At 33.7% G+C, this 14,958-nt stretch overlaps 1 protein-coding gene across 1 annotated transcript in view; it reads left to right on the top strand.

The window, feature by feature from the left end:
• Positions 1-14,958, top strand: part of LRBA (LPS responsive beige-like anchor protein) — a 745,582-nt gene that overhangs the window by 249,975 nt on the left and 480,649 nt on the right. Inside the window, exons 31-32 of the mRNA XM_051966352.1 lie at positions 2,911-2,989; positions 7,505-7,638. Coding sequence (XP_051822312.1) covers positions 2,911-2,989; positions 7,505-7,638 — 213 coding nt within the window. The remainder of the gene's footprint in view (positions 1-2,910; positions 2,990-7,504; positions 7,639-14,958) is intronic.

The raw sequence follows: 14,958 nt of genomic DNA, 5'->3' as shown, positions 1-14,958 counted from the left end.
GTACTTTCATTTTATAAATGAAATTTTTGATATCATGGCTTAGATGAGATCACAGCCCCAAAGCTGTGATAGGGACAGCCCATATCCTAGGCTTATTTTCTATTTTTAAATTTTTTTTCTAGCTTTAAGGCTTTTATCTATAGTAGTCTCATGTTTTTTATTTGTCATTTGTTTTTGTTTTACCTACCCTTCCATTCCTTTCCCTCTTCTTTCCTTCCTTCCTTCTTCTCTTCCTCCCCTTTTCCTTTCCTCCTCCCCCCTCCACACTTTTTTTGGACTTTTATTTATTTTTATTTTATTTTATTTTATTTTTTACAAAGCCCTTTCTTCTGGAGGAGTTCTCTGTTTCCTTGTGGTACTATTGTGTATTTCTAGCATAGATTTTTCATTTCTTAACCTTTTCTCAGCTCTTCTTCCTATCATTACCTGAAAAATGTATTTATGTCTTTCTCTTATAGCTTCTATGAATGCAGTTGTTTGTTATTTTTGATAACTGAGTATTTTTTTGAATAGATTTTTGCAATATCCTTTGCCTCATTGTATTCTTGTTTGCATGCCTTTATATTCATTTACACTTGAGCTATATCCATCTCACGTCTTGAGAGGCAGCAGCTGAATTTGGCGAAAAAAGGAGTTGGACTTGAATTCTAGCTTACTTTCTTTCTTACATGCTATATGCCAAACATCATTTTAAGCCTGGAAATATAGTACAAGCAGAAGGAATATGGGAAAAGATGAACAAATAAAAAAAAGAAAGCTGAAAACTGGAGTAGGTTATGAAGGTTATGAAGGCATGGGAGAAGAGAGGGCTGAAGAGCTGAAGGGCTGGCCTTGACCAGGTCGCTCCACTTTTGGCCCTTAAAAGGTCGTGGTGGGAGTTAGGGAGGGGAATAGGAATTATACTTAGATGATCTATAGAGATTTATTTCCTCTATAGACATAGCTTAAGTCTGTATGATTCTATTATCCTTTGATTGGCTTCATGCTGACATCACTTATTTTCTTTTCACAAATGAAAGACCACTTATTGATATTTAGCTCTATCTTTTCCTTTTTGGATTTTACTTTATACTTATCTTTCTTCTATCTTGTTTCACATAAGCATATAAAATATAAGATAGCCTCAGTAAAGGTAATAATTTTATAAAAAGCAAGTCACAGTATTTTCTGTGCCCTCTTTCTAACATCTCTTTATTGTGTGCTTTCCCCCAGTGCTTATTTTTGCTATACCTTTAAAAAATATATTTTATTGATGCTACTGTTCTTCTTTCTTGAGGGCAGTGACTGTTTCATTTTGTTTGTTGTTTTTTCTTTGTAATCCTATTGCCTTGTACTTGATAAACACTGATAAATGTTTCTTTTTATTTCTGAAATGATTAAGGAGAATGAAGTCAAAGAATGCTTCATGTAATGGTTTGAAGATAGGAACCATGAATTGACATAGAAATGGTAGAGAAGTCAGTCAAAAAACAACAATTATATATTATGTAAGAGAATAAATGAAATGAAAAGAAAAGAAATGAAAAAAAGAGAATATTAAATTTGGAGAAAACGGTATATATACTGAGAAATAGTGGATCTGTAGCAGGAGATTTGAATGTTCAATATTTTATAAATGCAATAATAAGGATAATTTGGGAATTTCAGTAGTGAATTTTTTCAGGTAATAAATGGTGACAGATGAGTAAGATTGAAGCTTAATATTTAATCTCATTTTAATAAAACTTGCATTTTTATGCTTTTTTTTTTTTAGTATATCTGCTTCTTGTCAGTTCTTTATTGGACTATTGGACTAAGCTGATTTAACAAAAGATGTCCCACATTTCTTAAACCTTATAGAACATCTAATATTTTTATGATGCTTAAAATTTCAAACCTGCCTGCTACGTTTCCAATTTACTACTCCAGGTCTACCTCATTATTCATTTTCTGTATTTGTTTGAGATACATGTACTAATAAACAAGTTTTATCAGTTGTACAACCAACTGAATATTTCAGTCTGGATGGTCAGCATAAATAACCTCAAACAGCTTTCTTCCTTAAGAAAAGTGTGTGTGTGTGTGTGTGTGTGTCGTGTGTGTGTGTGTGTGTGTGTGTGTGTGTCTGTCTGTCTGTCTGTCTCTGTCTGTCCATCCCCCCCAATGCAATTCTTTCAGTTATTTTTGTGAATTATGAAAAACACTTTTCCCAGAAATAAAGTTAGTGTAACATAAAAGACAGTGTAGAAATTTATAAGCAAATTGCAACATTAAGAGCCACAACCAAATCAGTTTTCATAGGAAAAGCAGATTGGTTTAAAAAAAAAAAAAGATGAGCCACTGATTTAGCTTGAATGAGGAATAATGGATAGATTATTTGTGTGTTCAGTTAATATCTATATAGTGTCTGGAAATCTAACAGAAGGCCCTAGCATTTCAGGGGGCACTTGTATGGAAGATTTATAGGAAGCTATGAATAAGAATTACACAGGGAAGACAAGATCACTGATTCATCAGAGTATCCATATTACAATTTCTAAGATATTTGAATGAATAAATTAATTTTATCTTCACAACAGTCTTCTTATATATGATACTTTTAATATTCATATCATAATTGTATGGGATGCTGTTACTATTTTGTTGTTACATAACTAGTAAGTTTCATATAGAAAGTATTTCAACTCTGACCTTTCTGATTCTCGGTCAAGCCCATAATCTTAATGTCGTCCAGTCTCTTAAGGAAGATAGAGGAGTTGGTGGGTTGATTAGTTTTTTTGAAGATTCAGAAGAGTGGTTGGGGGTTAGTATTATCCATATGATTAAACACTTGAAATGTATTATAGTGTCTCTCTACCTCACTAAGAAGGGAATCTTTAAAATAATTGTTTCTCAAAAATAATTAATGATCTTTGTATAATTCTTTTATAGGTAGTGGATCATCTAATGCAAAATTACCTGCTGTCCCAGTAGTTTCTTCAGTTCCAGAAGACTCTGCTTCAAACATGAGGTATTGAATCCTAGTCCCAATAATTTCTAGCATTTTTCTTTTTAGATGTGCCTGTTATCTAGCTATGTTGCTTTTTTTTTTTTTTTTCCCCAGATGTAGAATTTATTCAAATGATTCATTTTCAGTGATTTCAGTGATCTAAGACTTTGGTGTTATATTGGTGGTTTATCTATAGAAAGAGCCTAGAATATAGGGAATAGTGTTTCCCATGGTGCCAGCATTCTAGTAAAGAAAAGGAGGAACATCAGAGTCACAGGGAGGCATGGAGGCCTCCAGAGTGGTTACTCTTCCAGGAGTAAAGTCACAAATTATAATTATCTATATTAACATTGATGAATCATCTCAGATAGAAATGACTTGGGTTTTTTTTATGTCTTTTAAAATATACATGCATCAGATATCTTGTGCATACATATTTGCATGTGAGTGTGTGCTATTGCAGGAGTGGCCAATCCTGAGGCCTCCATACCATATCTTGATTTTAATATCTCTGCCTTTTTTTAAGAGTAATTTTGCCACCATATGAAATGTTATTGTCAAGAGGTCTTGGCACTTCCCAACAATGGAAGTTCCTATCCCAGATCACCAGAACTTCTAGATTTGGTTGTAAGTTGGAAAGTTATGCATTTTTTACATTAAGACCTATGAATATCCACAAATACAAATGACTTGTTTTACTATCATGAGATTGAAAGTAACTAATCGGCTTCAAATATGTTGGTGAATAAGGGATGTTTCACAGGCCCAGCCATGTGAAGATTTCACTTGGCAGAATGGGTGGTTATGAACAACTTGTTCTTCAGGCCACGAAGGTGGAAAGAAGCAGGTGCTGGGGAGCAGGTGCTTGATTAGGTATCAAAGATGCCAAGCTTGCCACTGGATTCTGATGAGTCTGGATGAAAGAATGAGTCTGACAACTTTGTACAACTCTGCATCACTTAAAATCCAGTTTATGCACAAATTAAAACACATCACTGATATTATTTGGCCATTTTTACCTACTTTGAAATCCTGTGTTTATAGGCAAGTGATAGAACAGCAGGTGTGGATACACTGGAATCTGGAGTCACGATTCTCTTCAGAGGTGGCTCAGATGATAGGGTTGTCTTCTCACTGAGCTGGAACAGTAATGGGATTCTGCAGTATCTTGAGTATTTGAAGGATCACAGTACTCATCTCTGGGATTAAAGAAGGGTCTAGAAAAGACGCTTCTAAAAACTGTCTGCTTTACCTAACCTAACCTTGGCTTGCTTACCACAGTGGGCAGGGATCCCCGCTATGGTTCAAAACAAGCAAAAATATGATGAAATGTGAAGAAGACCTGTGATAAGGCCATGTAAAATGGGTATAAATTTTGTAATCACAACTAATTCAGTCAACAAGATTGTACATCTCCCAAAAGGAGTGAGTGACAGATTCATAGCGATGTGATTGCCACTTGCAGGGAAGCACTATACCATCACATCATAAGTGTGTATGCTCTCTCCATGACAAATCCTGATATGTTCAAAGGAAAATTTTGTGAAGAACTGAAGACCCTCATAAAAATGTGCTGAAAGAGAACAAGCTTATAATTCTGAGTGACTTTAATTCAAGAGTAGGCACTTGACCATCAGACATGGCAGGGAGTTCTTGGGAGGAATGGGGTCAAAAATAACAGCAGTAAAGGTCATTTACTACTAAAAATTTTTGCATCTCATGACTTTCTTATTCCTAGCACTGCCTTCTATTTATCTAAATGTAATAAAACTTTGTGGATATGTTTTTGCTGCAAACACTGGCATTTAATAGACTATGTCACTTTAAGGAGAATAGACAGGATATAAGAGTGGCAAAAGTAATGTGTTGCAGAGTATTGGAGCAGTCATAGACTTATCCACTCCACGATGAACATTTGCAGTCAACAAAAGTGGTCCTTGGATTTAACAAGGTAAGACAACTACCAGAAGACTTAATGACAGCAGGTTAAATTACTTTACTATGTATGAGCAGCAGTTTGTTACAGACTTGTAGATAACCTTAGTCAACACACTAATGCCAACAAACATGTAGGAAAGGAGTGGCCAACTTTCAGAGATTTCATGTACAGGACTGCATTTACTTATCTGAACCATAATACAAAAATTATTGCTTGATGAAAATGAAATTTATAAGTTACTGAATGAAAAAAGAGAATTCAGTAGGATTTACCAGCAGGAACATTTGTTCATCTCTAAAAAAGGCAATGATAATTCCTTCAAAGTAAAATTCAAGTGAAGCTTAGAGAAATACAAAATTCTTGACTTATTGTGAAGGCAGAAAAAATTCTAGTTTATGCTGCTAGTAACAATCCAAAGCACTTTTATGATGCCTCGAAGGCTGTTTATGGGCCAAAGATCCGTGATGTATCTCAGCGACTTAATATTGATGGAGTCACATTGATTAGTGATAAGAACATGATTGTTTAGAATAGACCATCATCTACCAATGCTGACACCATTGATGATATATGTCAAATTGAAATCAATCCCTTGGTAGCTGAATTTCCAATTGATAAAGAGGTTTTGAATGCCATTAATCTTTTCTTATTTGGCAAAGTACCTGGGCCTGAGGGTGTTCCGGTTGAGATTTATAAGACAGGGAATCCACTGCTCGTATAAAAAGTTGGCTTTTCAGGGATGGGCATATAGATGATAAAGTTGATGTATGCATTACCAAAGCTAGCTCAATGTGTTTGGGAGGCACAGAAGGAAAGTGTTGGAGTACCTGCCATGTTGAAGGTCTACAGAGCCATTATGCTGATTTCATTATTCTGTGCTTGTGAAACCTGGACAACATGCCAACACCATGCCAGAAAACAGAATCATTTCCATTTGAATTGTCTAGGAAGATTCTGAAGATCACCTGACAATATAAGGTCCAAGAAACTAAAGTACTCTTTGAGCTGAACTGCCAAGCAATCAATTCTTTTGTAGAGAGTGCAACTTTGATATGCTTGCCTAAAAAGCTGTTTTATGGAGAACTCACCTGAGTACTTGCCTGGAAATCAGAATAAGCAAAAAGGAACACTCTCAAGGTCTGTCTGAAGAACTTAAGTATTGATTATGAGACATGGGATATACTGGCACAGGATCATCCAGCATGGTATATATCCTATGCTGAATGAGCAAGGCATGGTTTTTTAAAATTTAATTTAATTTTTTCGGGGGGAATGTAAGATGCACAAATCTCCATTCCAAATGTTCATATGGACTGTTGCCTGACTTATGCTAGACCTTTTTGAGCTTGTATTGGTTTGACCAGCCAAGTTGGACATATTATCTTGATCCCAACATCGTGATGGCATTGGGCCTACTTAAGTATAAAAGACAACTGGTGTGTGTGTGTGTGTGTGCGTGTGCGCATGCATGCACTCACGTGGTGTGCATATATGTATGTGTATGTTGTGTGTGTGTATACACACACACACCACACCATGCCCGGGGACACATACATGCACATTTGCAAAAATATGTATATATACATATACAATAAGTACATATTCATTTACAAAATCTGTATGTATACATGTGTATATACCTATTTGTGCAAATTCATGTAGCTTAAAACTTTTATCATCTAGTGATCCCTATTCTAGTTCAAAGCTTCATAAACCATGGATCACAACTGAATGTGAAGGTTGTGAAATTATGATTTATTATCACTAAATGTTTGATTTGTATACCTGTTTTAAATACCTATATACTCGGGGCTGTGTAAAAATTTTTTGGCTGAAAAGAGGTTGTGAGTGGAAAATGCTTAAGAAGCTCAGTTCTAGCGATGAGCATCTCCAAAATTATTTAAAGATACTTTTGTTCAGGAAATATACATATATTATTGGCCTGTAATTTTAATCTTTCATTCTGATAATACTTGCCAGATCCTATGCTTACTTAGCTTGGCCTTAAAGAACCAAGATTCCCTTCCCTTTGTATCATGATTGTGCATCAGAGTAGGACTTGGTCATGTTCACACTCACACCAATGAAATTTCTTAAAATATTGACATATATATCATATTAAGGGGTGTTTATAATTCTTTAAAATATAAAAGAGTGATCTGAAAAGAAAGAGTATAAAATTCTAATTCATGTATTACATACCAACAACTGTGTCAAGTTGTGAGGATGCAGAAAAGAAGAGATAATTCCTGCTCCGGAGGAGGGAGACAACATGAAAACAACTCTATACAACTATTTGCTATATACAGGATAAATTACAAATAATTAATAGAAGAAAGGTACTACAATTAAGGGTGTCAGAAACAGATAGAAAATGGTATTTTTGTTGGGACTCAAAATGAAGCAGAGTTTATTGAGAAAGAGCAATACTTTAAGTATGATGGACATTCAATATAAATGCTGGACGTTGAGAATTAGACTGTCTTAGTCAAGGAAATTAAGGAAGCTAGAACTCAAGACAGTAGTAATTAACCATTCTTTTTAGTGTTCTTGTGACTACTTTAGAGTTATTTTGTTAACCATATATTTTTAATTAGTATTACAGAGAGACTTGAACATGCTTTGGAAAAGGCTGCTCCTCTTCTTCGAGAAATTTTTGTAGATTTTGCTCCTTTTCTTTCTCGTACACTTTTGGGTAGCCATGGACAAGAGTTGCTTATAGAAGGAACAAGTAAGTTGTCTTTTAAAATGTATTTTTAAAATGTCAACTATGTTAAAAATGTTAATAAATGTTCATGTTATATAGTCATTTAATACATCTTAAATCTTGAGTAAAATTAACTCTAAAACTGTTGAATAAATTTCATAGCAAAATTATTAAATCTCTTTTGTATGCTCATATTTTTGGCATGATTAGAAATCATCTCTACATATATTTGCCAGATGAGAAAGATAACTCTACTCTAGTTTCCCTTAATAAGATCTGTGAATTTTATTGCTCATAAGCTGATTATGAGCAAATATTATGAGAGAGTTAATTTTAAATATTAATGCATCACCTTACTGCATCAGTGGTTTTAAATGTAGTTTTACTTTGAGAGAAAAGTTAGAGAAACTTCTCTCTTGAATAAAATAATTATGAATATTTTTCTTTCATTAATATTATTTTAAACATATATTCAAAAGTTTTCAGAAAAATGAACAATATTGACTTTCCTTTTTGAGAAAAAATACATTCAATAATTTGAGTTTTGAGCTTCCCTCCATATGTTTAATGGAGTTGGTGTTGAATGATCACATATAGTCAGATATTAAGAATTTGTTCTGAGATAATTATCTTAGAATCTTAAATGATGAGTTTTTCAATAGCTATTTTCCTTGGTTAGTTTAAAGAATTTATTCCTTTGGCAATGACTCTTAGGCTCATTGGAGGATACCATAATGCATTAAGCTTTAAACTTCAATTTTAATTGGCATATTTTTCCATGCAAGTATACAGTTCTTTTTAAAATAGTTTCTTTCCCTATTAGTTGTCGCTGTTGTATAATGGTTTTGAAGGACAGTAGGATTTTTAAGGGGTGTGTGATGATTATGAAAAGTGCATTCTAGACATTGGAGATATCTATTGCAAAAACATTGAAATGGTATGTGGATTATTGTGTATGAGGAACAGCATTGAGGATGGAAAGATTGGAAAAATGGGTTAAAATAAAGCTGTAGAGGATTTAAAAAGCCAAACAAAAGAGTTTACATATGATTTTAAAATAAGAAGCCATGTTTGTTCAGTAAAGGGGTGACATACTTTTGATTCCTATTTTTCAAAAGACAAGAAGAGAGAAATTTCAGAATAGAGGTGGCTTTGAAGGAAATAGTAATGAGTTTGATTTTGACATATTGAATTTGTGATATTTATGTGAAATCCAATTGCAAATGGATATCTGGAATGACTGAAGTTTAGGGAAGAGACTAGGAATGCATACATAGATGTGGGAACTATAGCTACATAGAAATGATAGTAAAACTCATGGTAGCTTATGTGCTAATCAAATGAGAGAGTAAGACAGAAGAGAACAGAGCACAGGAGTCACATGTGGGGTATATGCTTAGTTTCCTTTGGGAAAATAGCTACTGTAGGCAGGAATATCTTCTTTAGAATAAAAGTCTCCATTGGGGTTTTGTTTTGTTTTTTGGATTGACATCCTGTTTCTCCCTTTTTAAAACATTAAAATGTTATTAGAAATTGAAAAAGAGGAATTTTAAAGGATCACATTTTGAGTGTGCTTCTCTGATCCCAGATATTACTCTAAGAATTATTTGAAATCTCATTTCTACAACCTGATCTGATTGTGCTTCTTGCCTTTTTTTTTTTTCTCTTCTAGATTTAATACAATAGCAGTCTTATTACTATAGAGTATTGAACCCTAAGTGAAAAAGTGCACCATCATCTCAGGAGTTTTTACAGGAGACTTTCTGGGATAATGTCTGGGATTCAATTACAAATCCCTGAAATCTTTGCTTATGAACTTTTTAATTTCCTGCTTTCATTGCCACATTTCTTTTGTATCAACTAAAGATTGAAGTTTTGAATAGAGATGTGATTTATGCATAGTAGAACCATGCTCTGGAATTGTTATATCAAAATAAGATATTCAAGTCTGTGAGGGCAACTTGATCTTCAGTTTTAATTAAAGTTTTCTTTGATCCTAAATTACTATCTCTAGTCATTTCTACATGCCTCCACATGTAGTAAGTTCCACAAATACAATTGATACCTTTCCATATTTCATTTTATTTGTAAAACAAATCAAAACAAAAGTGTACTTTCAGAATTCTACTTCAAATATTAAATTATTTTAAATAACAGTACGCACCATTCATTCATTCATTAGCATTTTGGCTCACTGAGCATAATGGTGACTGCATATTCAAATACAACTTTGTATCAACAGTGCTCTTCTTTATCGATGTTCATTTTTTCAGTTATGTCCTGCTGTTCATGATATTGTGGACCATACTGCTCTTGGTGTTTTCTTGACAGACACTGTTGGCCATTTCCTTCTCTAATGGATTAAGGCACATAGAGCCTAAGTGACTTGCCCAGGTACACGCAGCTAGGGAGGGTCAGGGGCCACATTTGAACTGAAGTCTTTCTTACTCAAGGCCTAGCATTCTATCTACTGAGCCATCTATTTGCCACCTTTCCTTATGAGAAATCAGATTGAGTTTGAGATATTCTTTTGAAGTGGACAGGAGTTGGTATATGTAAGAATAATTTATGTAATGCTTTTAGTCAATAGAGAAAAAATTTAAATTAATAAAATTGTTAGTTACTACTTAAACTTAAGTAGAAGGAATTTTTTTTTAAAGGGCAGAACCCAAATGCTTTGTAATAAGTGAAACAGAATTATGAATATTGTTTCCTACGAGACAAATTGAATGGTGGAAGGCCTTGCCATTTGATGGTATAAATGCAGTTTGATATGTAGGGCAGCCTGAAAACAGATACATTTAGGGAAACTCTCAGCCTTCTTTAGTGATTAATTGAAATTTTCATGATCTTTATCTACCAGGAATAGCATGTTGATGAAAAAAATTTTTTAAGAAAAATTGGTTTCCCTTAGTGCTGAATATTTATTTTTGATAGATCAGGGAGAAACTTTTCACTCTTTCTTCTGAACTTCATTCTGTCTTCTGTGGATGTGAAAAAATATTTCAGTTTTTCAGTTTCCTTCTTTTTTGGAGCATCAATCTTATAATTGTTCTGATTCTCCTCAATTAAAAACTAACATAAGAAAAACCTCATATATAACATATGAGCGTGATCATTCAAAATGAATTGACAATAGTCAAATTCAAAAATGTATGGCTCTTATTTATATTCCGCATTTCTTTACAGGTCTTCTGGAGACATTGATTACAGTTCCTAATTTTATTAGGACTGTTAGACTATAATTCTATTAGGACTATTAGAACTGTTAAAACTTTATTTGCTTGGATTTGCTTACTTAGTTCTGAATCAATTGATATTATTTGTAATTCTCTTAAATTGCTTCTCTTCACTTTTTTACATTATAGTAATATTCAGTTACGTTTGTAAACAACATTTCCCCTCCCTCCTTCCCCCTTACCTCCCCATATCCCCCAACTAATAGGCATTCTTTTCAGTGACATTTTCCCCCTTCTGTTCAGGGTCATAGACATTTCTTTGACTAGTTTTCTCTCTGATGTTCTCTCTGTTCTCACCTCTTATTCTCTAGCATACCCCAGTTTGCATATTTACCTGCTTATTTTGATATATTTATTTCTGAGTATGTAGTTACACATTCAACCTTTCTTTGTCTTTTTTAAATAAGAGAGACACATCTGATGTCGATCTCTCTCCCCTTCTTTCATGTTCCCATGCTCTTCTTTTATACCTTTAAGTAAAATAGTGAGTTCTACTTCTTTCCTTCTCCTATCTATATACATTACAATACAATTACAGCACAGTACCTGCCCATAGGAAATGCTTAACATATACTTATTCATTTGACTTTATTCTTTATCCTTGCTTCTTTTCCTCCCCAGGACCTTTGTTTTTCTTTTCTGATTTCCTCAGTATCTTTATAAGAGATTAAGACTTAAGGAAATCTTAGCTTCTTTTCCATTTATTAGATTGTTAGCATTTTATCATTATATAGCCTCTTTGAGTTCTAGTGAATTTACTTTTTTTTAGGTTTCTCTAAATTCATGTTTTGTTTTTAAAAATTCTTAGTTGGATTTGATCTTTTTCACTAGAAAAGCTTGAAAGTTCATAATTCCATTTTTTCCTCTGTAACATTACTTTCAACTTTGCATGATAAGTTATTCTCCGTTGTAAATCTGTATTTTTTCTTTAATACTATTTTGTTTTTTTTCAAATACATGTAAAGCTCATTTTCATCAAGATTTTGTATTCCAAATTTTTTCTTTTCTCTCTCTTCTTTCCCCAAGACAGCAAGCAATTTGATTTAGATTAAACATGTATAGTTTTTCTAAATGTATTTCCATATTTGTCATGTTCCCAAAAGAGGAAAAAAAACCACAGGAAGGAAAAAGCAAAGAAACAAAATTTAAAAAGGTGAAAATATGGTGCTTCAATCCACATTCAGTTTCCATATTTCTCTTTTTGAAACTATCGTAATTGTCTGCTGCTGGAAGGAGCTATCTATTTGGTTTATTATCCTATAATCTTGCTGTTACTGTGTACGAAGTTCTCCTGTAAACCTGTTGGTTTTTGTTTTGCTTTGCTTTTTTGTGATACAAGATTCTAATTCTCCTTGAGATAGATGTTAATAGAAGGTAGCTGATCCATGTGATCTATTTAAGCACTTGAACTTTTTCTGGACACATGAGACTTATTCTTTAATGTGGGAACTTTGGCTATTTCATTCTTGGGACTTTTCCTTTTGAGATGCCTTTCAGGAAGTGATTGATGGATTCTGTCTTCAATTTGTCCTTTGGTGCTAATAAATGTTGGCAATTTTCATTTATGATTTCTTGAAATGTAGTATCCAGATCTTTGAATTGTGGTCTTCAGGGAACCCAGTGATTCTGAAATTTTTTCTCTGATCTATTTTTTGTCAGTTATTGTGTTTTGTGTCTCTTCCCTACCCTCTATATGAATTAGCTTACATTTCCTTCTATTGGTTCTTTCTTCTTGTTTTGTTCTATTTTTTTCTGTCTCATGGAGTCATTATTTTCCTTCAAGTCATTGTAATTGTTACAAAGTTGGTCTTTGTTTGGGGGGGTGGATTTAGCTCTACATAAATTTGGGGGGGGTTTCAATTTCATCCTCTGAAAATTGTCTGTTCATATCCTTTGACCATTTATCAATTGGAGAATGGCTTGATTTCTTATAAATTTGAGTCAGTTCTCTATATATTTTAGAAATGAGACCTTTATCAGAACCTTTAACTGTGAAGATGTTTTCCCAGTTTGTTGCTTCCCTTCTAATCTTGTTTGCATTAGTTTTGTTTGTACAAAGGCTTTTTAATTTGATGTAATCAAAATTTTCTATTTTGTGATCAGTAATGGTCTCTAGTTCATCTTTGGTCACAAATTTCTTTCTCCTCCACAAGTCTGAGAGATAAACTATTTTATGTTCCTCTAATTTATTTATAATCTCTTTCTTTATGCCTAGGTCATGGACCCATTTTGATCTTATCTTGGTATATGGTGTTAGGTGTGGGTCCATGCCTAATTTCTGCCATACTAATTTCCAATTATCCCAGCAGTTTTTATCAAATAATGAATTCTTTTCCCAGAAGTTAGGGGCTTTGGGTTTGTCAAACACTAGATTGCTATAGTTGACTATTTTGTCTTGTGAATCTAACCTTTTCCACTGATCCACTAATCTATTTCTTAGCCAATACCAAATGGTTTTGGTGACTGCTGCTTTATAATATAAATTTAAATCAGGTACAGCTAGGCCACCTTCATTTGATTTTTTTTTTCATTAATTACCTTGAGATTCTCGACTTTTTATTGTTCCATATGAATTTTGTTGTTATTTTTTCCAGATCATTAAAATATTTTCTTGGAAGTCTGATTGGTATAGCACTAAATAAATAGATTAGTTTAGGGAGTATTGTCATCTTTATTATGTTCGCTCGGCCGATCCAAGAGCACTTAATATTTTTCCAATTATTTAAGTCTGACTTTATTTGTGTGGAGACTTTTTTATAATTTTGCTCATATAATTCCTGACTTTCCTTTGGTAGATAGATTCCCAAGTATTTTATGGTATCAACAGTTATTCTGAATGGAATTTCTCTTTGTATCTCTTGCTGTTGGGTTTTGTTGGTGATGTATAAAAATGCTGAGGATTTATGGGGATTTATTTTGTAGCCAGCTACTTTGCTAAAATTATGAATTATTTCCAATAGCTTTTTGGTAGAATCTCTGGGGTTCTCTAGGTATACCATCATATCATCTGCAAAGAGTGATAGTTTGGTTTCTTCATTGCCTACTCTAATTCCTTTAATATCTTTCTCAACTCTTATTGCCGAGGCTAGTGTTTCTAATACGATATTAAATAATAATGGTGATAGAGGGCAACCTTGCTTCACTCCCGATCTTACTGGGAAAGGTTCCAGTTTTTCTCCATTGCATATGATGCTTACTGATGGTTTTAAATATATGCTCCTGACTATTTTAAGGAAAAGTCCATTTATTCCTATGCTCTCAAGTGTTTTTATTAGGAATGGATGTTGGATTTTATCAAATGCTTTTTCTGCATCTATTGAGATGATCATATAGTTTTTGTTTGTTTGGTTATTGATATAGTCAATTATGCTAATAGTTTTCCTAATATTGAACCAGCCCTGCATTCCTGGGGGGGGGGGGGGGGGGGGACGGACAGGGCAAGTTCCGGGTGATATCTTCTTTGGTTTACTTACCTTTCCAACTTCCTTCTTCCCTCAAATTGAGATTTTATACCACCAATAGTCAATTCTTTCTGATGTGTTTTTACATGGGTTTGTCAGTCTTATGTTCGCCGCATTCTGGGTTCCTTTCCTGACTTTCTCTTCCAAGGGTTAGACATACTTGGATCCTTGAATTTCAGAGTTCTTACTATTCTGGGATCTCTCTATTGTTCTTGAAGCTCCTGATTGCCCGTGGTATTTCAGATCTGAGAGTTGGTACCCTGCCCTGTGTTTTGTTGCTTTCAAGGTCCTCCTCATTCTGGGTTTATGATAACTCTTAGGATTTTTTTTTTTTTTTTTACCATCTTTGGGATTTCTCTATGGTGGGTTGTTTGTGGCTTATGAACAAGAGATAGATAGGCTTCCATTATTGTTACTGTCACACAAGAACTCAAAGGCTATTCATCTCTGTGACCCTTTTCTTAATATGGTGGGATGCGTTTTGCTTTTTTTTTTTTTTTTTTTTTTGGCACTTTCATTGGCTTTGCACATTGTCCCCTTTCCCGTTGCCTTTGAGCTGTTGGCTGATTTTTTGTGCATGTCTGGAGTGGAGGAAGTAGTTAAATATAGTTTCTCATTGGATGTCTTATCATTACTACATTTCT

The sequence above is a fragment of the Antechinus flavipes genome, chromosome 6, assembly GCF_016432865.1.
Source record: "Antechinus flavipes isolate AdamAnt ecotype Samford, QLD, Australia chromosome 6, AdamAnt_v2, whole genome shotgun sequence".
In the NCBI taxonomy this organism is placed as follows: Eukaryota; Metazoa; Chordata; class Mammalia; order Dasyuromorphia; family Dasyuridae; genus Antechinus; species Antechinus flavipes.
This window is presented reverse-complemented; position numbering and strand designations above follow the sequence as displayed.